We start from the raw sequence: 25,560 nt of genomic DNA, 5'->3' as shown, positions 1-25,560 counted from the left end.
GCCCGGCACGGTGGTTCCAGGGCCCTCACACAGGGGGCTCCTTCTAAGTTGTGGCTTTCTGTGGCCAGAGCTGCAGCAAGGGAAGGAGGGTATTTCCCTACTGCCTGGAGTGTGGCCCTTCTCTCTGAAAGGTGGGTTCCCTCCCCCTCCTTCCCACCTTTAGGGAGGGCCACTCACAGCTGAGAGCCGGAAAGGGTGTAGGGTGCTGGAGCTAATGTACCCATAGGAGCCCCAGGTCACATCAGGACCTCACCAGAGCGGGACACATACTACTTATCTTCAGTTCGCTGATGACAAGCAGGGTGCCTAGAGGTGTGAAGGGGCTTATCTGAGGCCTTACAGAAGTGGGTACTGGAGCCAGGGCTGTATGGAGCTCAGGTCTTCTGGCTCCTGGGCTCTTCCCACAGGATGGTTCGGTACCTCCCACCCTCACCCCCACCCTGCCAGTGGGGGGACTGGGAGGCCCTGCCTGGGCTGACCTTACCCAGGGGTTCAAATAAAACTCACACACACACACACACACACACACACACACACACACACACACATGAATATGCATTGGGTAGCAGCACGAGGAATATTCTGGAGGTGCCCCTTGGAGACCTGCCAGGCTCTGAGATCTACCCGAGAAGAAGAGGGTATTTCCCAGAAGGGCCTCTGGGAGGGAAATTAACTCTAGAGGTAGGGGAAGCCAGGCTTGGATTTCCTCCCTGTTTGATCCCCTGGCATCTCCCAACCCCCCTCTCTTTCCTTTCTATGGCCATTGTTTCTTTTCCTGGAACCCTCTTGCTTCCTCCTTTTCCTGGGGAACTTTTTGAAACCCACAGAACCATGCCCTGCTGCCCTGAGACCTGTGCACACATCTTTGTGGTGAGTCTGCAAACACCTAATATGCAGAGATTCCAGGGCCTGTCCTCCTGCCGGGAACAGTCAATCTTTAGTCAATCATTGGATGTTTATTGAGCACTTGCTGTGTGCCAGAGCTTTGCTGGGTGGTGGCACGGGAGAACCTCGGAAGCAGGTCAAGTCCCTGGTTCAAGGAACTTACAATCTGGTTGAGAAGAAATCAAGATAGATAAGGATGCAAAGGCCACAGCCTCATCCAAGACCCATTCCAGGAAGAGGGTGGGTGACCCTGGGCAAGCTAGACTGGAAGGGCATCAGAGCAGGTCTACACCTTGGCAAACGAGGACTTCCCCAGGCAGAGGAGATGGGAGCAGTGGATTTCGGGTAGAAGAGATGGGATGGCCAAGGCTTTGGCCTTGGGCTTGCGGGAGGTACGCATCTGGCAAGTGAGACCTGGTGAGAAAGAATGGCTGGGGCAGGGTGTGGAGGACTCAGGGCCTGACCACTGAGCTGACTTGAAATGCATGGTAGACCAAAGGGAGCTTTCCTGCACAGCGTGGGAGGCCCCTAATTCCCCACCGAGGCCCAGGGTGAGAGGTCCAGCTTCTCAATGGTTGAGCAGTCCACGAAGTCGTGGGGGTAGCTGTTGGTTTTGAATGGGTTCAGTGGGACCTTGGTGATGTGGGTGTTGTCACAGACAAGGCGTGAGAAGGACATTTTCTGTAGGGAGTCCCGCTGCTTCTCAGTGAAGACTCCAGGGTTCTCCCACCAGAACCTGCAGAAACAGAGGCACAGTGTTGCCAAACAGCCCAGCTATTGACCCTTCCCCACTCTGCCAAAGGGCAGGTCACTGGGAACATGCTGAGGTGTGGGTTAGCCCTCACACAGGAGGTGGGGACCCCACCTCAGGGAAAGGCCTGCCACTCTGCCACGGAGGTTTCACTTACCTGTCTCCGTCTCGAACCTGCTGGAACTGCTTCCCAATGAGGCAGGCCAGGAGAGACCCCACCCGGCCCCCTTCTACCGGCGGCTCAGCGACGGCCCCAATCCAGACGTCAATGTTGCTAGGGGTTCCATAGAGATCCAGGAACTTCTTAGCCAGCATCTTGTTCTTGAGCACAGTGCCCAGCTTCGCCAGGGTATGGGGCTGCGAGAGGTTGCAGAAACCTCTCCAGGAGTTATACCCTAGGACACAGAGGCTGAAGTTGTCTCATCCTGGGGACCACTTGCTGAAGCCCCCATCCCCTTGGAGACATACTCACTCCTGCCCCATAGTCCCAGAAAGTCTGGAGTCATAGGAGTCACGGCTTTTGGGACAGGGTTCCATTGTTTTCTACCTATAGTACTTCATTCTCGGAAGGGCCAGCAAGTGATGTGGGTCCTGGCCCTATTCTAAGCAAATATGCAAACTGAAGAACAGAGAAGTTAAGTAACTTGCCTAAGGTCACATAACTAGAAATGGCACAGGTAGAATGGGAACCCAGGTAAATTGGCTCTTAATCAAAATATTAAATAGCCTTTCTTGGGTACAAAAATATGGCCCCATAGTCATTGGTTTCCCTCTTTTCTCCTTTTTGTAATTTTTCTGGGCTTTCAGACTGGTTTTTCAAGTCAGTTGGTGATATCCTTTTCACTTGAGAAGCTCCAAGATGGTACCAAGATATGTTCTCTTGCCTCCGCATTAGAGAGAATGGAAGCCTCCATTTCAACAGATGAGCAAAATGAGTTTTAAAAACTGGCATGCCTGCCTTCTGTTTTAGAATTGATCGGATCCCCAGGTTCACAGAAGAGAGTGATCCCCTCAGAAACAGCTAAAAAGTGGCCCAGTCAGGCCAGACCCAGGCCCGCTCACCAGGCATCCCGTGGTCCCGGCAGCGCTGTATGTTAATGGCAGCCAGGTCAAAGCCGTGGATCTTCTGAGTGGGCTGGAACAGCTTGTTGCGCAGCTCCCCAGTCATCATTTTGTTCTGCTTCATCAGCTTGGAGTTATTGGCCAGCAGGCCCCGCACCAGAGGGTCAATTCCACCTGCAAGGGAGGCCATGCTGGGGATAAGGGGAGAGCAGGAACATCTTCCACCGCTGATCCCTCCCTCCGCCAGACATTATCTCTCAAGTGGGAGTAGGACCAGCTGAACATCTCAGGCTAAAAGTGGGGAGAGAAGAGCACAGTGCAGCCTGCAGGGTGTTCTAGGGGAGGGGGCGAGCACACTGCCTGCTTTGGGGGTGGAAGAAAGGGCCATTTCCAGCAAAGCAATCATTTAGAATGGAAAGGCAGATAAAGTGCTTCCCAGACAAGTCAAAGGAGTTCACCATCACCACTCCCTCATGAAATGTTATGTTATATGAAATGTTAAAGGGACTTGTCTAAGAGATACAAGATCAAAACTATGAACAGTAAAATGACAACAAACCAACCACTATCAACAACTGAACCTAAAAAACAAAGACAAAATCTAAGCAAACAACTAGAACAGGAACAGAATCCCAGAAATGGAGATCACATGGGGGGTTATCAGTGTGGAGAGGGAGGGAGAGAATGAGGGAAAATGGCACAGGGAATACGAAGCATAATAAGCAGGCACAAAATAGACAGGGGCAGATTAAGAATAGTATAGGAAATGGAGAAGCCAAAGAACTTATGTGTACAACCCATGGACATGAATTAAGGTGGGGGAAATGCAGAAGGGTGGGGGGTGCAGGGCAGAGGGAAAGAAAAGGGAGAAAAAAATGGGACAACTGTAATAGCATAATCAATACAATATACTTTTAAAAGAAGAAAGGGCCATTCATGAGATAAAGGCATGAAGATGAATTTCAGGACATTTTCTGAGCTCTAGTTCAGAGGTGGCCCCTTCTCCTTCCACAGGTTCCATTAAAGAACATTGCAATATAGGAGGGAGTAGCAGAAATCTATAGAAACTGGGCCAGGTCTCAGTTAAGGTGAGTTTCAGCACAACCCATAGAGGATAAAGGGAAGCTGGGTCCAACCTTTATTAATTAATGGAGATGGAAAGTCCCAGAGGGGAGTGAGGAAGAGCAAGTTATTTACCAAACCCATGAGTTTTTGTTTCTACAGATGTCAGAGAAGCCAGACTCGGGGAAAAGAGGTAGGAAACACCTGGTATCTTAGAGGCCAGATGAGGAAAGAATAATGACTCATATTTATTGATCACTTCCTGAGCATCAGGAACTATTGCAGGTTGCTGTACCCATATATTTCAAGTTTTTTGTATACTTTGGTGAGATAGGTCCTATTATTGTCCACATTTTACAACTGAGGAAACTGAGGCCCAATGAGGAGAACTGCCTTGCCCCCAGGTCACAGAGAAAGTGCCTGGAGCCTGACTTCCAAGCCAGGTTTCCCCAAAAGCAGGCTGTAAAGTGAGGCAGCCAGGTGGTGGCGCTTCCCTGAATGGACTTACCATCTTTGACTATCCTCCAGGTGTTGAAGAAGAGGGTGTGCAGGGGGAGGTCCGGTTCTGGACCCCATGGCTGATAGTTCTCATCCAGGCGGGACACAGTGTGGGGGACCTCCAAGTGGCCAAAGCGGAAGGCGAAGGTGAAGACATTGGAAATTCGGGGATCCACAGAGTTGTCATAGCCTTGGTATGGAGGGACCCACTTCTCCATCTCGACACCTAGCACAATGGGTAGGTAGTCCCTAAAGGTGATAATCTGGAAGGAGAAACGAGTCATGAGGAAAGGGTGTGAGGAGACCCAAACCTCTGCAGGGTGAGGTTGGAGAGGCACTACAGCCAAGAGGGATGCACAGTCAAAAATCAAGGAGGGCAAATGGATAGTACGTGTGTCCAATTCCCTTTCCCTTGACCTGGCAGACATTACTAATTGATCATGATGTTCTTTCTGTTGATCTCTCATGATTTGTCTCAACATAGGCTCTACTAATCAGTCACTTGAATTTGGCACTTGAGATGTACTCTCTGTCATCTTTGCTCTAAGTTTATGAACTTGAAGGTTAAGTGACAGTCCTTGTGTGTCACTTGAACATAGCCATGTTGGGTTTTTAAACTTTTTCCTACAGGCCAGGACAAGAGGAATGAAGAACCATAGTAATGGTTCACAGGGTAACCAAGGGAAGTTCATTCAATCTCCAGTTCTGAAAGAAATGCTGCACTTTGGAGAGGTCAGTTTCTGTTTTTGTTTTACTGAAAACAATGAACTAAGACAAATTTTTAAAAATTTGAAAAAATAATAAATTATGTCCTTGTGTAACACAATAATTATATTAATTTTCAAATATATTTTATTTTATTTTTTTTAATTTTTATTAAATTTATTTTTTAAAATTGATTATGCTGTTACAGTTGTTCTATTCCCCCCTTCATTCCCCTCCACCCTGCCCCCCCCATCCCCACCATTACCCCCCTTTAGTTTATGTCCATGTGTCTCAAGTCCTTTAGGTTCTATATTTCCCATGCTATTCTTGCCCCCCCCATCTATTTTCTATCTACTGTCTATGCTACTTATTTTCTGTACCTTCTCCCCCCATCTCCTCCTCCCACTCCCCTGTTGCTAACCCTCCTTGAGATCTTCATTTCTATGTTTCCATTCCTGATCTAGCTGTTCTTTTAGTTTGCTTTTGTTTTAGGTGTGGTTGTTAATAACTGTGAGTTTGTTGTCCTTTCACTGTTCATGTTTCTTTAACTTCTTTTTTCTTAGATAAGTCCCTTTAACATTTCATATAATAAGGGCTTGGTGATGATAAACTCCTTGAATTTGATCTTATCTGAGAAGCACCTTATCTGTCCTTCCATTCTAAATGAAAGTTTTGCTGGATAGAGCAATCTTGGTTGTAGGTCTTTAGATTTCATGACTTGGAATATTTCTTTCCAGCCCCTTCTTGCCTGTAAGGTCTCTTTTGAGAAATCTGCTGACAGTCTGATGGGGACTCCTTTGTAGGTGACTGTCCCCTTAGCTCTTGCTGCTTCTAGGATTCTCTCCTTCATTTTAATTTTGGCTAATGTAATTATGATGTGCCTTGGTGTGTTTCTTCTTGAGTCCAACTTTTTTGGTACTCTCTGAGCTTCTTGGATTTCTTGGAAGTCTATTTCCTTTGCCAGATTGGGGAAATTTTCTTTTATTATTTGTTCAAATAATTTTTCCACTGGTGGTTGTGTCTTTCCCCCTTCTGGTACCCCTATAATTCGGATATTGGAGCATTTAAAGATGTTCTGGAGGTTCCTAAGACTCTCCTCATTTCTTTGAATTCTTGCTCCTTGACTCTTTTCTGTTTGGCCATTATTTGCTTTCTTCTGGTCCACTCCATTGATTTGAGTCCCAGTTTCCTTTTCATCTCTATGGGTTTCCTGTGGAATTCCATTAATTTCCCTTAGTTTAGCCTTCATATGTTTCTCTAATTTGTGGCTATAGTCAACCAGATCTGTTAGGATCCTGATGACCAGTGTTTTAAACTGTGCGTCTGAGAGTTTTGCTATTTCTTCGTCGCTTAGATTTATCTCTGGGGCTTTGAGGTCTTCCTGCGACATTTTTGGTCTGTTCTGGCCCTTTAAATGTGAGAAGCGGCGCCTTGGACTCCCAGGTCGCTGGGTTGTGACGCTGTATGTGGGGGCGTGGTCAGAGCGGGGAAATGGCGGCGCCCTTTACCGGCGGCTGGTCCAACCGCCCACTCCCTGGCCTGTCCGCTCGCCCGCAGACAGGCAACCGCAGTCAACACGCAGCACCGCCTCCCCACCGTCTCCTCAGCAGTCGCTCACCCGGTGGGTCGCTCGGTCGCTCACTAGGTCCAACCCTGGGCCTGGAACCCGTGCGTCTGGATTCGCGCGTCTGGACTCCGAGCCTGGGTCCGTCCGACCGGAGCCCTCCCGTGCAACTCCTCACGAGATGCCGGTTTCGCCCCTTACCGGTCGGGCTGAAGAATTTGTTGTTAACGGACTTCCGAAAAGTTCAATTTTCCGTGTTCTGGTTGTGTTCTCTGGTGCTAATATTTAGTTGTCTCTAAACTTGGTTGTGTGAGAAGGCACGGCACATCCACCTATACCTCCATCTTGGCGGAAGTCCTCAAATATATTTTATTAATTATGCTATTACAGTTGTCCCAATTTTCCTCCTGTGCCCCCTTCACCCAGTACCCCCATTCCCTCCAGCAATCCCCCTTAGTTCATGTCCATGGGTCATGCATGTAAGTTCTTTTATTTCTCCATTTCTTGTATCATTCTTAAGATTTTCCTGTCTATTTTGTACCTACCAAGTTATGCTCCTTAATCCCCACACCTTTTCCCCTACTCTCTCCCTTCCCCCTCTCAGCCGAAAACCTTCCAAGTGATCTCCATATCTCTGATTCTGTTCCTATTCTGGTTGTTTGCTTAGTTTGTTTTTTCAGACTCAGTTGTTGATAGCTGTGAATTTGTTGCCATTTTAATGTTCACAGTTTTTATCTTCTTTTTCTTAAATAAGTTTCTTTCACATTTCCTATAATAGTGGCTTGGTGATGATGAACTCCTCCTCTAGCTTTACCATGCCTGAGAAGCACTTTATCTGCACTCCTGTTCTAGATGAGAGCTTTACTGGATAGAGTAATCTATGGTGTAGGTCCTTGCTTTTCATCACTTTGAATACTTCTTGCCAGTCCCTTCTTGTCTTCAAAGTTTCTTTGAGAAATCAGCAGACAGTCTTATGGGAACTCCTTTTTATAATTTTTTTTATTTTTATTGATTATGCTGTTACAGCTGTTCTATTCCCCCCTTCATTCCCCTCCACCCTACTCCCCCTCCCCACCATTACCCCCCCTTTAGTTTATGACCATGTGTCTCAAGTCCTTTAAATTCTATATTTCCCATGCTATTCTTGCCCCCCCCATTCTATTTTCTATCTACTGTCTATGCTACTTATTTTCTGTACCTTTTCTCCCTTCTCCTCCTCCCACTCCCCTGTTGCTAACCCTCCTTGAGATCTTCATTTCTATGTTTCCACTCCTGATCTAGCTGTCCTTTTAGTTTGCTTTTGTTTTAGGTGTGGTTGTTAATAACTGTGAGTTTGTTGTCCTTTCACTGTTCATGTTTCTTTAACTTCTTTTTCTTAGATAAGTCCCTTTAACATTTCATATAATAAGGGCTTGGTGATGATGAACTCCTTGAATTTGATCTTATCTGAGAAGCACTTTATCTGTCCTTCCATTCTAAATGAAAGTTTTGCTGGATAGAGCAATCTTGGTTGTAGGTCTTTGGATTTCATGATTTGGAATACTTCTTTCCAGCCCCTTCTTGCCTGTAAGGTCTCTTTTGAGAAATCCACTGACAGTCTGATGGGAACTCCTTTGCAGGTGACTGTCCCCTTAGCTCTTGCTGCTTCTAGGATTCTCTCCTTCATTTTAATTTTGGCTAATATAATTATGATGTGCCTTGGTGTGTTTCTTCTTGGGTCCAACATCTTTGGAAGTCCAACTGAGCTTCCTGGATTTCCTGGAAGTCTATTTCCTTTGCCAGATTGGGGAAGTTCTCCTTTATTATTTGTTCAAATAAGTTTTCCACTGGTGGCTGTGCCTTTCCCCCTTCTGGTACCCCTATAATTCGGATGTTGGAGCGTTTAAAGATGTTCTGGAGGTTCCTAAGACTCTCCTCATTTCTTTGAATTCTTGCTTCTTGACTCTTTTCTGTTTGGCCATTATTTGCTTTCTTCTGGTCCACTCCATTGATTTGAGTCCCAGTTCCCTTTTCATCACTATTGGTGTCCTGTGCAATTCCATTCATTTCAATTAGTTTTGCCTTCATATATTTGTCTAATTTGTGGCTATAATCAACCAGTTCTGTGAGGATCCTGATCAGCAGTATTTAAACTATGCGTCTGAGAGTTTTGCTATTTCTTCATCGCTTAGATTTATAGGCTCTGGGGCTTTGAGATCTTCTTGAGCCATTTTCGGTCTGTTCGCGCCCTTTAAGTGTGGGACTCCCAGGTCGCTGGGTTGTGACGCTATATGTGGGGGCGTGGTCAGAGCGGGGAAATGGCGACTCCCTCTGCTGTTTCGCTCCGCGGGGTGAGGAGTAGCGCCTTAGGTGGTTCACCATGGCCAGGCCACTCAGGGTCGCTGGGTTATGATGCTGCATGTGGAGGTGGGGTCAGAGCAGGGAAATGGCGGCGCCCTCCCTGCTGCTTGCTGTGGGGACCCGCTGGGTTCCGGTCCAATCGCCCACTCCCTCGCTGGTCTATCCACGCACAAATGCGAGACCACAGTCAACCCGCAGCCCTGCTCCCTTGCTGTTTCCCCGTGGTTGCTGCTTGGTCGCTCGCTCACTAGGTCCAACCCTGCGCCTGGATTCCACACACCTGAGTCCGTCCGACCGAGTTTTCCTGTGCAACCCTGCTCCGCCAGCTGCTGGTTTCGCCCCTTACAGGTCAGGCTGAAGAATTTGTTGTTAACGGACTTCCGAAAAGTTCAATTTTCTGTGTTCTGGCTGTGTTTTCTATTGCTAATATTTAGTTGTCTCTAAACTTGGTTGTGTGAGAAGGCATGGTATATCCACCTATGCCTCCATCTTGGCGGAAGTCTCCTGGGAACTCCTTTGTAAGCAACTCTCTGCTTTTCTCTTGCTGCTTGTAAGATTCTCTGTTTATCTTTAACCTTTGGCCTTTAAATTATGATGTGTCTTGGTGTGTTCATCTTTGGGCCCCACTTGTTTGGGACTCTCTGTGGTTCCTAGACTTGTATATATATTTCCTTCCGCAATTAGGGAAATTTTCTTTGATTTGTTTTTTTCAAAAAGTTTTCAATTTCTTGCTCTTTCTCTTCTCCTTCTGGCAGCCTTATGATTTGGATGTTGGTATATTTGGAGATGTCCCAGAGGCTTCTTAGTCTCTCCTTGTGTTCTTTTTTAATTCTATTTTCTTCTTGCTCTTCTGATTGAATGCTTTTTCTTCTTCCTTATGTTCCAAACCATTGATTTGATTGTTGTCTTTATCCCCTCCAATCTACTGGTTCCCTGTAGATTTTTCCTTATTTCACTTAATGTAACTTTCATTTCTGCCTGGGTCTTTTTTATTTTGTTGCCATACTCAATGAGCATCCTGATCACCAGTGTTTTGAACTCTGCACCTGATAAGCTGGTTATCTCCATTTCGTTTAATTCTTTTCTTGGAGTTTTGTTCTGTTCTTTCATTTGTGCCATATTTCTTTGTTCCCTCAATTTGGCAGCCTCCCTGTGTTTGTTTCTGTGTATTAGGTAGAGCTCCTTTGGCTCCTTGTCTTAGTAGTGTGCCCTATTGTAGAAGAGCAGACCTGAAAATTGGGTGGGCCCAAGACTTAGGTGATCACCAGGGCATGGCAACCTGCTTCCCTGCTCTGTGGCTCTATGAGGGAAGGGTTGGGAGAGTGACAATTCCACTGCCTGGCTTCTGGAGTTTTTCCTGGAAGGAAACTGTTTCCTGGTACCCTTTTCCAGTCACTTCCCTCACTCCTCGTGTGTCCTTGTACCTTCCAGTTGTTGCCCTGGTACTGAATCCCAGAGGGGGTGGGTCTGCATAAGCCCTAAGTCCATGTGGGTCCTATAAGAGGAGTCTCCTGAGAATCAGGCAGTTTCTTTCACTGCCCCAACCCCCACTGGTTTTTATAGCCAGAAGTTATAGGGACTTATCTTCCTGGTGCTAGAATCCTGGGCTGCTGGGTAGTCTGGCTTGGGGTGGGGATCCCTTGCTCCTAAGGTATCCCTCCCAACTTTTATCCACCACATGGGGATATGGGACTTCTGGTTTTGCTGCCTCTCCGTGCCACCCTGTGGCTCCATGTCTCTCTGTACCCCCTCTACCTCTCTCTGCATCTCTGCCCCTCCGACCCATCCGGACAAATGTGGCTTCTTTAAATCCATGGTTGTTGGCCTTCCATACCACTTGATTTTCTGATGGTTCTGGGTAATATTTGTTTAGTTGTAGTTTAGTTGTAATTTTTTTGTAGTTGTGTGAGGAGATGAAGTGTGTTTACTTATGTCTCCATCTTGACTCAATGGCTATTCTTCTAATATTTGTCTATATAATACACATTTTACATAGTTGTAATCCTAGAGAACACAAACTTTTACATTTTGCTTTTGCGCTTAATATTTGTTACCTTTCTACTTAGTTCACAATTATATAATTAAGCGTGTGTAATATTCTATCGTACTCACAGGTCCTTCTCTTACTCTTTTATTCTTGGGTTGCTTCTACTTTGTTTAGCAGCACAGACTATGTAGGTGTCATTTTTGGTACAGGCAATCTGCTCCTTGGGCTATGGGGAGGAGCAGGAGACAGAACCCTGCCTTTGGCCACAGGGGACTGGCCCAGTCTAATGGCACTTGATATGAAGGGACAGGTAGGGTCATATAGGTTTTCATTTTTTACCATGTGCGGAAAATCAGAGAAAACTCATCTGCAGAGAGATAGAGAGTGAAGAATAAAGAAGAAGTGAAGAGAGGAGAAGAGGGAAGGGAGGAACAGAGCAAGACTAACTGCTATAATTCCAGATGGCTTCCCATCTCTGTCTCTAACTCTTGCTGAGGTACAACTACACTCTCTATTTTGGGGTCCAGAAGGAACCCTTGTCAACTCCCATTTGACATGTGTATGAGGTTGAACCGATCCTGAACATCTGGACTAGCCTGAGTGGGTTTCTTTTTCTTGTAGTCCAAAAAGCCTTATTGTGGATTGAATTGTGTCCCCCTCAAATTCACATGTTGAAGCTCTAACCCCTAATGTGTTGGGAGATTAGGCCTGTAGGGAGATAGTGAAGGTTAAATGAGGTCATAAGGGTAGAGCCCTGATACAACAGAACTGGTGTACTTATAAGAAGGGGGAGAGAGCCTTGGCTGGTGTAGCTCAGTGGATTGAGCACAGACTATGAACCAAAGGGTTGCTAGTTCAATTCCCAGTCAGGGCAAATACCTGGGTTACAGGCCAGGTCCCCAGTGGGGGCCACATGAGAGGCAACCACATACTGATGTTTCTCTCCCTCTCTTTCTTCCTCCCTTTTCCTCTCTCTAAAAATAAATAAAATCTTTTTAAAAAAGAAGAAGAAGGGGGAGAGACACAGGGGAAAGGCCATGTGAGGACACAGAGGGAAGGTGGCTACCTTGCAGGCCAAGGAAAGAGTCCTCAGGAGAAACTGAACCAGCTAACACCTTGGTCTTCCAGCCTCCAGACTGTGCAAAAATAAATTTCTGTTGTGTAAGCTACCTGGTCTGTGAGATTTGATTATGGTAGCCTGAGCAAGCTACTACCAGCCTTAACTTTAAAAATCTGTAGGTAGACATTTTTTAAATTCTTTGGATGATTTCCTATAAATATCTCTAGCAGGAAGACCTCGGGGCTCCAGATTCTTTTAAAATAAACATTGAATTCTGGAGATTTTTGGAAGCAAATGGAAATATGGGTAAATCTCTTTGACAGTTAAAAATAAGTGTATAGGGCATCTGGTCCCAGAACTAGGTGGAGTAGATGCATTTTTCCTTGATCTTCCCTGCTAAATATAACTAAGCACCCTGGAAATTATTCAACAGACAACAGTAAAGAGACTCTGAAATCTGGAAAGAGGGTGGATTGGCTGAGGACCTCAGGGCTTGGGAAATGCCAACATGCAGAGTCCCTACCTGCCCCAGACTAGGTACAGGAGAGGCTGGCAACCTGGAACTTCTAAAAGGAATAGACAAAAAGAAGCCCCCAGAATACCTTCTTTAAAGGACTTGGACATGGGAAGTTCAGCAGAGAACTAGTAAGGAGTGCCCAAACTTGCTTCACAAGCCAAGCCCTTAGCCATCCCAGCCCTTCAGCCTCAACCCAGGCTGGTGAATGGTCTGATCTGCCTACAGTGGTGGCAGCAGTGAAACTCTGTGTTTCTCTGTTCTCCACTCAGTGGCATAAAGAGACGCAAGTGTGGTGGCTTCTATTCCCCTAGAAGGTTGCTCAGCAGCAGAAGGCAGCCAGGAAAGTACCAGTGTCAGTAGGGATTGACTGGGAACCCCAGAAGTACCAGTCAATAATGACTCATGAACCCCAGAAGAATAAAGCAGCCCAGAATACCAGTGCAGGGACTCAGGAACTAAACTATCATTACAACTAATGTCCACAAAAGTATGTCAGGACCTAGAGGCTAAACCTAAATGGTAACTGCGTGCTTAAATAGAAGACTTAAATAGGCTCAAGAGTCTCCTAACATAACAACTAAAATGTCTAGGATACAACTGAAAAATCACTCCTAAGACCAAGAAAAAGGAAAGCCAAAATTTAAACAAGAAAAGACAATAGTGATTTAAATCTGCTGCTGGAATTATCTGTTAAAGATTTTAAAGCAGCTGTCCTAAAAATGCTTCAGTGACCAATCACAAGTTGTCCTGAAACAAGTAAAAAACAGAACATCTCAGCAAAGAAGTAGAATTTATAAAAACACACTGAAATTGAAACTGAACTGAAAAGTACATGAAATAAAATACTTGTTAAACAGACCCAGTAAGAGGGGTGGAGATTATAGGATAGAGCTGGAGATGATCAATAAAATTTAGTCAATCTGAAAACAGAGAGAAAGTAGACTGAACAGGGTCACATAAATATGTCCAGGTAATTCTGACAAAGGAACAAAAAGCACTTTGAGGGAGGAAAGATGGCCTTTTCAATAAGTGGTGTTGAAGCAAGTAGACATCCATAGGCCGAAACAATGAACCTTGGCCTAAACCTCATACTTTATACAAAAACAAATTTTAAGTGTCATGCACTTAACTCTAAAACCTAAAACAATAAACCTTCTAAACAAACAAGCAAACAAAAACAGGAGAAAAATCTTGGGGACCTGTGAGCAGAGAAAAAGAGTTCTGAAACCTGACACCAAGGGCACCATTCATGAAAGGAAAAAACTGATAAATTCGACCTCATCAAAACGAAAAACCCTTGCTCTGCAAAAGACCCTGGAAGGGAATGGGAAGACAAAAGCACAATCTGGAAGGAAATATTTGAAGTCCCCTATCTGACAAATATCTTGTATCTAGAATAAAGAGCTCTCAAAACTCAACATTAAAAGACAAACAATCCAATCTGAACATGAGTTCAATGTACGAATAGGTATTTTATTGAAGAAGATACACAGAGGGCAAATAAGCACATGCAAAGATGTTCAATGTGATTAGCCATTAGAGAAATGCAAATGTAAGCCTCGATGGGATGTCACTATCCACCTGTCAGAAAGGGTAAAAACTGTGACAACACTCAATAAGGAGCAGGGTGCAGAGAGACCGAACCCTCCTCCATCGCTGGTAGGGATGTGGCGCAGTCCCTCGGGAAAACAGTTTGGCAGTTTTTTGAAAAATTAAAATGAACTGACCATGTGACCTAGCAATTGCATCCTTGGGCATATGTCCCAGGAAACTAAAAACATATTGTCATGTAGTAACTACTACATGAATGTTATAGTAGCTTTATTTATAATAGCTCCACACTAGGAACTACCCAAACGTCCTTCAATAGGTGAGTAGAGTTAAACAAGCCGTGAAATACTACTCAGTAACAAAAAGGGGTAAACTATTCATAGATGCAGGGACTTGGATGAACCTCAAGGAAATTATGTTGAAGGTAAAAAGCCAACCTCAAAAGGATACCTCCTGCATGAATTCATTTACATAACTTTCATGAAATAACAGAACTGTAGAGGTGGAGAACAGATCAGTGGTTGCCAGGGGGCATGGTTTTGGCAACGGGAGGGTGGGCGTGGCTATGAAAGAATAGTGTGGGAGTCTGGCGGTTAAGGAAGAGTTAAGCATCTTCATTGTGGGGGTGGTTGCATGAACTTACATGTGTGATAAAATTGCATAGAGCTACACACACACACGATTGTATTTATCACTGGTAAGATCTGAATAAATGCCATGGTTTTATCAATGTTAACTTCCTGCTTTTGATATTGTACCATAGTTATACAGTCTCAGTATTGGGGGAGGCTGGGTGAATGGACATTTTTTTTAAATCTCTTGAAAATTGACAATTATTTCAAGTGTTTTTATTTTAAAATTATGTTTATGTTCAATAACAACACATATAAAGCTTTCTGAGTCTTTTCTAATCAGTCAACCAGCCAGTCAACAAGAGCAGTTGGCTGTGCTCGTGATGTGTGGCTTAGGTGCAGAAAACTGGGGAATAAAGATAATCCGAACAAAATAACCAAAATAACTACTATGTAACCACCCCAGGAGTGAGGGAACCTCACACCCTGGGATGGCACCTGGGCAGGTTTACCGAGCAACCAACCTGTGGGTGACTCTGTCCAATACTCTGCATGCACAGACTCACTTTGGGGAAGAGAAGCTAAAGAAATAAAAAGGAGGGTTTAAAGGGAGACAATCAGAGAGCAGTGGCAGAGGAGGGGGCAGGAAGCAGAAGTAGGAAAAGCTGAGGAGGTAGCAGAGGGGCTGCTACAAGCAGAGGGCAGAGCCCAGAGCAGAAGCCAAGGGTGGGGTGGGGGGAGCAGTGCTGGGCCTCCGTACCTGCACGAAGGCTCCCAGGATTTTCCGGGCTTCCTGGTAGAGCTTCTCTCCATCCCACTGAGGGTTGAGCCTCTTCAATTCCCTGGCCAGCCGGTTGTGCTCTCGGAGAAAGAGGGTATGGGAAGCAGCCAGCAGGGTCTGCTCTGAGGATCGGCCATCTCCTGAAAATCCAGAAGGCAGGAGGTGGGTTCCCCCAGCAGTCCCAGAACCTGGTAGTCTGCACCCAAAAAATAAACGAGGGTGCCCCCCAACCAGGGACCCTCTCCTAAGCCCCTCTTTGTAGTTAATGAGGGACGTAATATGGAGAGAGATCAGAGTGGAGACCCACAGGGTTGAATCTCAGCTCCACACACACACACTTTTTAGCTGTGTGACTTGCACAAGTTATTGAACAATTAATTCTAAGCCTCGCTCTTTGTATCCGTGAAAATGGGGATAATCAGGCCGACCTCACGAGACTGTGGTAAAGACTACAGGTGACATTAAAAAGTAAAATTTTGCTAATGCACTGTCCCAACTGCCTTTTAAGATGGGGCGGGCTATACAAACAGAACTTTGTACAGTGTGAAGCAACTTGGAAGGTTTTCGGAATGCAAGTCTGAGGGTAGGAGCCTGGTGGGGCTGAAGTCCTCTGTGTGATAAAGGAAGAAGAATTCAGGGTTGGGGGGAACGGAATGGGGGTGTCAGGGAAATGGTAAAAGAGCAGGTGTTTCTCAAGGAGACTGGGGTCCTCTAATCATCAAGAAAGTCTGTTGAATTCACAAATGCTTGTTCTTAGTGGATATTTTTGTGAAACACAAGAAAGGGCTCAGTTTTGTGCCTGGGTGGATATGAGCTACGTGCAGACACGGAATCTAAAAGAGTAAGAAAGAGATCTGGGCCTGCAGGCTGGCCTCGCCATGCCAGGGTGGGCAGGGGGTGGCCCAGGAGAGTGAATTTTTGGCAAAGGAGAGGCCTCCAGAGGCGAAAGGCAGAGAGGACCAGGGGCCTGAGGCCCCGAATGAACAGAACTGGGGGGCTCTGGTTGTGCACAGGCTATGTGGAGTGTGGGTTTTATGCCAAAGTTTAAAAAACGCCTTAAATATATCCATCCCCTACATCCAGAACTTCCTCCTCTTGGAAGTTATCTTAATAAAATTATTAAAATGAGCACAAACAATCATCAACAAGGATGTTGATTACCTATAAACAACAACAAAAAAATCATAGAAAAACTAGAAATGACTTGAATGTCTCCAAATGAGGTCGATAAAATAAGTTGTGGTAATATATGTTATGTAACCCCAGGCAGCCATTAAAAATCATGGCCTAGAAGAGTGTTTAAGTGATGTGCTAAGTGCAGACATCAGGTTATAGAGCATCACTAATGACCCTGATGATATAAAGTGTTATAGAACTGTAATAAAAAAAAAAAACCCTAGAAAGACAGGCATTAAAATGTTAGCAATGATTTTCTGTGGGTAGTGGGATTTAGTTGATCTTCTTTGCACTTTTATGGACTTTCTTAACTTTTTTTTCAGTGAACACATGTTCTCGGATTCTGTATTTATGTGGACCCTTCTGCCAGTCCTGAACCAGTGCCAGAGGCAGCAGTGGCTTGCTGTGCATTTTTCCAGAAGATGGTGAGAAGTCCCTGGAAGCTGCCTGGCAGCCTCACGAGGTTTCTCTGGCCTCCCTCTGCTTCCCACCTCTTTGCCCTTGGGCCCCTCTGTTCCTACCCTGGACTCACCTGTCAAGAAGCAGGGCACATGGGCAGTGGTGTTGATGAACTCACAGGGGCTTGGCTTCTTGTTGTCAAAGGGCAAGTAGGCCAGCCCATGGTCCCAGACCTCCTGGTTGACAGCCAGGAGGCCCAGGGGGCTGCTGAGGTTGCGGAGACGGCTGGCCAGGCCGGGCTCAGGGCCATACACAAAGCTGGCATCCAGGAAGGAGGTCAGAGCGTTGATCTGCTCTCGGGCCAGGGTCTGGAAGGGCGGAGCGGGGCAGACGAACCCAGCTCGGAAGAAAGTCATGCACTTCCCTTGAGTCCTCACCTTATAGTCGTTGCGTGGGAACTGCAGAGAGATTGGGGGCGGGTGACTGGGCAGAGGTGGTACATCTGGGCCCTGGCAACCTCTCCCCAGGGCATATCTGGGTGAAGCTGGCAAAGATGCTGATGGTGACCCTAGTATCAGACACCAACTCTAGACACCTCCTGCTGTTGCTACACATCCTGGGCCCACTGCTCCCTGAAGTTCATTATATCCCACTGTGTAAAAGGACTGCAGGGAGTCAGCCAATCTTCCAGAAATAGGGCTTCACATTTTTGGAGGAGAAAGAGCCTTGATATCCCTGGACAGGGAAGCAGAGCACGAGCAAGGGAAGGGTTTGTGAATAATTACTACCAACAGCAGCTACCATATATGAATTTTGCTTCTACCATGTGCTAGGCATTCTGCATATTTTCTCACTTTGGATCTCACAAACCCTGTAAGGTAGCTAATTCAGTACCATTTTACAGGTGAGAAAACTGAGGTTCAAAAAGGTCAAGTACCTTGCCCACAAACTTACAAACTGGAAGGGAAAGATGTAAGAATCAAATCCAGGTTGGCCTCAATCGATGGCTCGGTTTCTTTATACCGTAGCACGTAGCCTTGACTTGCTTGTTGTTCGAGTGAATAAATCACTCTCTAACCCTAAAGTCCATGAATAAGAAGCCAAGGGGCCCCAGTGCAAGTTCCTCTCCCTTCCTCCTGGAGATTCTCACAATTTCTAATTCATCCATCAAGTTTCAGCTCTCCCCAGACCCCAGGGTGACTTATTACAGCAGGGTTCCACAAACCTTACTGAGAATGAAGTGAATCTCCCAGTAAAGTGTAGATCCTGTGTCCCAATGTCTGGGAGGAGGCTTAAGATTCCTCCTAAGTCCCCATGTGGTGCTGGCTGGGGACATAAACAACCCTCCCCAGAGCATCCCAGTTTTGCCATTGGAGGTTCCTTGTCCATTTCCCATGCAGGCCCTTTGTCCTCGAGGGGAGACACAGTGTCTAGTTTGTCTTTGAATCCCTAGCACACCGTGCACTGCCTGGCATGAAGGAGATGATTAATGTCCATTTACTGCATAAATGGACAAGTGAATGAATGGACATGTGAGGAGTAGGAAGCTGTCAAATCAGCACTCAAGGTCTCCTTAGAGACTCTGGGGAATGGGCTGCAAATGTCTGCCCCACGAGGGGGGCCAGGGCCTGTCAGGGACGTGCAGTGCAGGGCTCACCATGATGGGGAAGCAGTTGCCTCCTTGGATGCAGTACTTATCACATTGCTCTTTGGAGTACTTGCTGCTCCCCAACTCAGTGTCAGGGGCAAAATCCAGGTCATGGTCCACAATTTGACCCCACTGCATGAACAGCAGGGATCTCTTTGGGTCCAGAACACCCTCCTCATTCAGATAGCTTGCAATTTGGTTGGATACCTCACGGGCCTGCAGGAGAAAGAAGGGGCAGGAGGGTTGGAGGAAAATGTGCTTTGAGGATTCAGGTTCAACCTACAATGTAACATTTATTTAATCCCTATGAGAAGCTTGTGAGGCACTTGGCATTATCCCCATTTTGCAGATGAGGAACTGACCTAGAGAAGCGAGGCCAGCTCTCCAAGGTCAGCTACAAAAGGGCAGGGACAGGATTAAAACGCAGGTGTGTATGACTTGAAGGCTTGAAAGGCTGGTGCCCTTCCACTATGGAGAAGGGAGACAAAGACAGGCTGCCTGAAGTGCCACAGAGCCGCCAGGTGTCCGGGAAGAGGAGAGGGGGCAGGGGAGGGCCTGCCAACTCAGATGAGGCCAGCAGATAGGACCTCCAGGCAAGGGACAGCTGATGCGCTCCAGGGGCTGGGGCGGGGTAAGCAGGAGCAGGATGGGATGGGGAGGCCATCTGCCTAGAAGACCCCAGGGGATCTGGCCAGTGGGCAACTAACTGGGTAGTGACCGTCACTTGGCTGGGCTCCTGGCTGGCTCCGAGCTCTGCCGCCCTCTGGTGGCAGTTTGGGGATTATCGCCCGACAGCAAGTCCCAAATGTCCATCTCCTGAAGCAGCTCCACCATGCATCCTCTGTCCTCTCACCTAGCTCTTCGTCCTTGTTTTGCGGGTGCAGAGTACATCTTGTCCCCTCTAACTTTCATCTTTCACCCCCCCCACCTCGCCCCCCACCCTCCTGGCCTCACCAGCGGGACCGGGAAGCCATTCCGCGTCTTTCCCGGCGTCCACCCGAAAGGCAGGGAGAGCCCATCCTCGTACTCGGCTGGCAGCCAGCGCGCCAGTGCCCTGTTGGCGGCACCCAGCTCAGGGTTCCTCCTGAAACCGGGCGAGATGTGCACTCAGCCTCCGCCCATTTACTCCGGGGTTTGCTTCGCTGCAAATCCCGTGAGGATCCCACGGGAAAAAACCCGGAGCCTCTGCCCGAGGGAAAGGGGACGCGGAGGAGGCGCCTCTCCAATGCGGGGATTCTGAACTACCCCCACTCCTGAAGGTGCGGGGCTTCCCTGCCCTGGGAAAGGTGCTGCTTCCAGTGGGAACCAGTGGTCTCTTTAGAAGGTGGGGGATTAGGGGGGATTCCAACAGGACGGATTCTGGTGGGCGCCAAGTTTAGGAGGGTAAGGCAGTAGGCGTGCTGCCTGGAATGCTCACCGGCCAGGCCCCTGGCTGGGCTGGGTGGTGCGGGGCAGACGGGCAGGGTGAGGCAGGTGGGCTGGGCACGGTGGTCCTGAGGTCCCACAGCCGCCCAAGCCCACTCACCTGTTATTACACTCTCCCGTAATGCTGCGGTAAGAGCTGTTGTCGCAACTCGTCACAGGATCATGGGCACCACAGCCCACCTCCCTAGAGAGTGCAGTCAAGTCCAGGTTGGGGTCTGAAACGGAAGGGACACCAGTGGGGCTGAGTTCCATCTCTATCCCGAGGCACTGCGGGGAGGCAGGAAACGGAAAGCTGGGAGGGACTCAAATTTGGGGGCGGATGTTCTGTGTTCTAAACAAGCATTTCTGAGGTGCTGTCTCATTTCATCCTGACAGCTCACCAAGGAAAGCATTTAAATTCCTCATTAAACTGAGACCACAGTGCTCCAGGGACTTGCCCAAGGCCACACAGGTAAGACCTTTGCAAGGCCCCAGAATTGTGAGTAATTCTTTGTCAGGTCATTTGAATGAATAGAGCTTTCTTTCAGAATAAAAGTACCCCTGAGATGAGATTGTTTGTCTTCCAAAGTTACACTGACATCGTAAGCACTAAACAAGCAGGAATCTAGATAGGAAAGAGGTTGGGGAGGGACAGGTCATTTCAAAGTCGGGGCACTGTGGTCTTGGGAGGAGCAACAGACTGGGGGCTTTAGGCCTGGGAGGCTTCCAGGTGGGCACGGAGTGGAGAGAGCTGCACACTCCCGATGCAGCCTGTGACCCAACGCAACACCTACAGAGAAGGATAAGCGAGGGAATTTAGCCCTGGGGGGCTTCTTCAGGAGGGCCATCTGTGAAAGTTAGCAGGGGCTGGGGTTGGTGCCCCCGTGCTTTGAATCTTGGAGTCCAGAGTGCTGCCTGCTTCTTCCTACTTTGTCCCAGTGTCCTTCTTTTGGAACTTTGAAATTTGCCCAAATCCTGGGCTACATACCTTCTCTCACTGGCTGTGGTGCCAGGGGGAACCGGCAACCTCTCGCTCCTGTCAGATCCAAACCCCTCCCTCCATGATTCCCCAGGAGCTGTGACACTGGTGGGGGGCCGGGGAGGAGGGCTGGGAGGAAGCCCTGATCAACCCATCAGCCCACTGGTTCAGCTCCACTTTACTCAGAAGTTGGAAATCTCCTCTCCTGTGATACAACCCCAGTAAATCCCCGAGACACAGGTGACTTAAATGTCCCCGCCACAGGCAGAATGGTGATGCTGTGGTTTGGAACAGGGAGCCCATGTTTATTGACTTTAGTACTTCCTCTGGATAGAGGCCTGACAGATGGTATTCTAGCAAGAGCATGAATGTCCCCTCGTTTGGAGTTGACAGTGTGACCTTGCTGGACTTTAAGTTCCTTTCTCTGCGAAAACAGAAAGAGCATTTTCCCAGCTGTCCTCTCAGCTCCTCCTTGCTTTGCAGTTCTCCCAGGAGGCGGCTCCTCACAGGGAACACAACTTTCGTGGCTTCTGCTTTCTCCTGCCAGGGGACGACCCCTTCCTGCCATCAGAGGGCTAGGGGGTTTTCTGTACCTGTAGCATTGGTCAAGGTCATTTTCTGCCTCAGTCTCTTTAAGGAGTCCTCCCACACCTGCCCGTTGCGGATGGCTGTGCGCGTCCGGCCCCTGGCATGCTTGAAGTACTCTGAGAGCTGTCGGGGGTCGGGTGCCTCAGAGCTCATGGCAGTCTTCAGCCTACAGTGGAGACAAAAGGGGACTCATGACCTGGCCCCTGGGGCTCTGACCCTGCAGAAAGGGTGGAGGTAGTGTATGTATAGTGAGGCCACAAGAGTATGGGCCTGTGCTCTCAGGATCTTTTCTCAGTTCTCTTCTGGAAAATCTACTGTGGGAGGAGGAAGATGCTGTGTGTCTTTAAGCTTTGCTAGGTCTGGTCCTGAGGGAAGGCTGGCAGGTGGATGTGAGCGCTGCCTGAATTAGAATCAGAGGGTTGTGGCTGTGCCGGCTGCAGCAGGACCTATTAGGGAACCTTGGAAACACTGGTGTCCCAGGACACACAGATTCAGACCAGGGAACCCCTGACGCTCTGTGCAGTCTCCTGCCTGTACTGACTCAGCAGGGACTTATCTCCTGCTTGGCCGGCCTTGGGGCTGGGCTCTGCGGGAGCAGGCAGGTCTTTGGAGGGCCTCTTTCTCCACCTCCACGGCCTCCACCCTCATCCTAGCCACCGTCCTCCCCATCTGGAGGGTCGCAGCCCCCTCCTAGCTGGGCTCCTGCCTTTGCTCCTGTCCCTCTCCCATCCATTCTCTACTCAGCTGCTGGAGTGAGCTTTCTAGAATGAAATTCAAATCATGCCATCCTCTGATGAAAGTACTTCATTGGCTTCCGCTGGGACGTGCATGAATCCATCTGCTTGCCACATGCATGCTGATTATGTTGTGCAATCATTGACTCTATCCAGCTCCCAAACATTTTTACTGCCCCCAGAAAAGACCCTCTGCCGTTCCCAGTCCCTGGCATACCATCCCTTTGCAGGGCTGGCCCCTCCTCGTCCTCCATCATGCTTCCCTGATTCCTGTACCAGGAGTAGCAACCACTGCTCTGTTTATTCCTTCATTCCGTGAGGAGTTCCAGGGTTGTCTGTGTGTTTGTGTAACAAGCTGTTTAAATGTGATCCTCTATGTCTCCATGAGGCCCCCAAGCCCAAGAACTAACTAGTGAGGCCAAGTTGCAAAGCAGGGCTGGTCGTCCTGTGCACAACTTACAGAGGAAGTGATGAACACTTGTTTTGCTGCTTTTATTCTAACCCTAGCTCAGGGCTATGAAAGGATGGACATTAAGGAGGGGGGAGAATTTGCATTTGGAAATAGTTGCTGGAATACTTGCTGTTTCTCTCCTGCCACCGTGGGAAGCTTCCTCTTTGCTTTACTACTAGTGACAAGGGCCAAGTACCATATGATCTCACCTTTAACTGGAACATAATCAACAAAAGAAAAAAAGCAAACAAAATATAACCAGAGTCATTGAAAATAAGAGCAATCCAACAATAGCCAGAGGGGAGGGGACAGAGGGGAGAAGGGTTTTCAGGAACTACTATAAAGGACACATGGACAAAACCAAGGGGGAGGGTGGAAGCAAGGGAGGGAGGCGGGTTTGAAGGAGGCAGTGGGGAGGGGTGGGGAGAAAATATAGACAACTGTAATGGTACAACAATAAAATAATTTTTTTAAAAAGAGGAAGGCCCCTTTGGGTGTCCCGGAGTTGTGGTTGGCTATTGATACCTTCTCAGAGAGCCTAAAGGAAAGAAGTGGTGGCTGGCACTGTGACATGTTTTCCTTTGGGGTCAGCTGAGGCTAAACCTTAAACCACATCCTTGCTTGGCTTCTTCCTTTTACCTCTCTGCTCCCTCCCTTCATTACAGCTTTCCTGAGAGCAATCCCCAATCAGTCAACTGCATGTGAACTCAGGTGTCTGGTTCCACTTCTAGGACCTGACTTAAGTCAGTCAATATTAGCTGAATAAATGGAGAACTTCCACCTGCAGGTTTTCTGAGACCAGAATGCAGGACCCAAGGAAACACTAGCCATGCAGAAGGAAGTGCTTACCCCTGGGGAGGTCACGGCTGATCTGAGAGATACAAAGAAACTCTTTTCTTAAATATTGGTACATAGATCAGATGCATAGGTTCAAGGTCATGACTAGCTGTGTGTTTGTACATGGCTAATGGTAACCCATAATGTTTAAGCCATCAGTTTGGTTATAACACGTGTTTCAGACAGGTGTGTGATATTCAACCTATCCTATAATTTTTTTGACCGAGACCTCTGCAGGGTTTTACCGGGTTAGACTAGACATCCTCTTCCAGTTACCCACAGGATGAGGATTTTAGGAGTTGTGGGCTATTACTCCTGCTTGCCAAGTGCTCCGAGGTGGGGAGGTGGGGAGGTGGGTCGGCAGATTGTGTAGCTGCTTTGGCTCGTTGGCTTGTCAGGGCTGGCCGAGATGTGCTTGTCGTTAGCAGGAAGCCTAGGAAGGGAAGCGTGTTGTGTGTGTGTGTCTCACATACCTGGTCCGAGATTCCAGAAAGGCCTTGCTGACTTGGTCCTTGACCTGACTCACAGTATCAGAGATGGCAGCAGTGCTGGTAGACGGTGCTTGGAGGGGGAGAAATAAGCAGCAGGGTGTCAGACACAATTTTTTTGAGATGCTCTCTGCTTCCGTCTCCCTCTTTCTCATCCACTACCCACTCCAACACCCAAATCTGAGCAGGCACAAGATCAAGATTAGGAAACTTTCACAAGCATCCTCAAGGACAAAAAGCACAGGACAGGAAGAACACTCTATGATCCTCCATAAGATGTCAAAACCGGTTTTGGGGAGTCCACTGGAATCCCCAGTGATGGAATTAAGAAGGTGTGTGGCTGTTCGGGTTGGCTGAAGCTGCTGGGCTGTGGGGCTTTCTCTGGTTCTTAGGGAGCCAGACTCTTAAGCAAGTTCATCAAGGACTTAGCTGACCCCCAGGGCCTTGAAGTAGAAAGAGGATGGTAGGGTAGAGGTGGGATTCCTCATTTCCACTCATTGGGGTCCGGGTGTGGGGTGGGCAGGATGCACTCTCTGAGGAAGAGGAGTATAGTGAGTGAGTGGGTCAAGTAGTGTGCCCCTAAAACACAGGTGCTCGCAGAACCTCAGAATGTGACCTTATTTGGAAAGAAGGTTTTTGCAGACATAATTAATTAAAATAAAGTTATACGGGTATAGATTAAGGTGGGTTCCAAATCCTTTGACTGGTGGTTTTGCAATAAGAGGGGAGGACACCCAGAGGATACAGAGAAGAAGGCTATGTGAGGACAGAGCAGAGCCCGGAGTGATGCAGCTGTAACCCGACGACTCCCAAGGATGGCCAGGAGCCACCGGAAGCTGGAAGAGGCAAGGAGGGAGTCTCCTCTAGAGCCTTCAGAGGAGTATGACCGTGCCGACACCTTGATTTGGGACTTCTAACCTCCTGAACTGGAGGAGAAAAAATGTCTACTGTCTCAAGCCAACTAGTTCGTGGCCCCTTAATACTGCAATCCCAGGAAACCAGTACAGGGAGACACTTACCACACGTAGCAGACTCTGCAGCGTGGAGCAAGGTCAGGAAAGCTAGGAGCCCCGGGACACGAAGGAGGAACCACATTGCTGAAACAAGATCCAGATCATGGTGTGGGCCTTGCAGAGCCCCCAGGGGAGGAACTGAGTTACAGAAAGGGGATGGTAAGGAAGAGAAGCCCGGGGGATACCAGGCACCCTAACATTAGAACAGTTCAGGGGAAGCTACAATACCTAAGACTCTACCATAAGTGCAGGCCCATGCTAGGTACTAGAAAGAGGCAGTGGGAGGGCAAGAACTCAGGCCTTGGCATCTGCAGGTCCTGAGTTGTAGTTCTGATTTGCTCTAACTAGCTCCATGATATTGGGCAGGTTACTCAATATCTCTGGGTCGCTGGCCTGTCAAGTGAGGAGGGCTGGACCAAGGGGGGGTGGGCTGGGAGGGAGGTGGGGAGCACTTTGGGGGGTGGGCTGGGATGGGAGTACAAGACAGAAAACTGTACTTGAACAATAA

The 25,560-nt window shown here is 47.9% G+C and overlaps 1 protein-coding gene across 2 annotated transcripts; it reads right to left on the bottom strand.

Moving 5' to 3' along the window:
• Positions 1–1,413: 1,413 nt before the first annotated feature.
• LPO (lactoperoxidase) lies at positions 1,414–25,134 on the bottom strand. Of its 2 annotated transcripts, XM_037163705.2 has the most exons (12): positions 25,059–25,134; positions 24,025–24,112; positions 21,535–21,695; positions 20,084–20,198; positions 19,513–19,642; positions 18,568–18,774; positions 17,044–17,368; positions 15,315–15,475; positions 4,269–4,521; positions 2,699–2,872; positions 1,794–2,031; positions 1,414–1,621 (listed from the first exon to the last, which is right to left on the bottom strand). In XM_037163705.2, exons 1-12 carry the CDS (start codon positions 25,132–25,134, stop codon positions 1,414–1,416), a joined length of 2,136 nt encoding a protein of 711 aa, XP_037019600.2. The 2 variants fall into 2 exon arrangements, with proteins under 2 accessions (XP_037019600.2, XP_037019601.2); XM_037163706.2 differs by lacking the exons at positions 21,535–21,695; positions 24,025–24,112.
• Between the last annotated feature and the right edge of the window lie 426 nt (positions 25,135–25,560).

This window comes from Artibeus jamaicensis, unplaced genomic scaffold, assembly GCF_021234435.1.
Source record: "Artibeus jamaicensis isolate MK-2021 breed Jamaican fruit bat unplaced genomic scaffold, CSHL_Jam_final contig_1998, whole genome shotgun sequence".
In the NCBI taxonomy this organism is placed as follows: domain Eukaryota; kingdom Metazoa; phylum Chordata; class Mammalia; order Chiroptera; family Phyllostomidae; genus Artibeus; species Artibeus jamaicensis.
The sequence above is the reverse complement of the archived record's forward strand: the minus strand, read 5'-3'. Positions and strand labels throughout refer to the sequence as shown.

Excerpts from the sequence above, each read along its gene's own strand:
- LPO (XM_037163705.2), bottom strand. The coding sequence starts at position 25,134 with ATGTGGTTCCTCCTTCGTGTCCCGGGGCTCCTAGCTTTCCTGACCTTG. Across the intron at positions 17,369-18,567 it reads GCAACTGCTTCCCCATCATG|TTCCCACGCAACGACTATAA; the intron begins GTGAGCCCTGCA and ends ATCTCTCTGCAG. Across the intron at positions 15,476-17,043 it reads TGTGCCCTGCTTCTTGACAG|GAGATGGCCGATCCTCAGAG; the intron begins GTGAGTCCAGGG and ends CTGGATTTTCAG.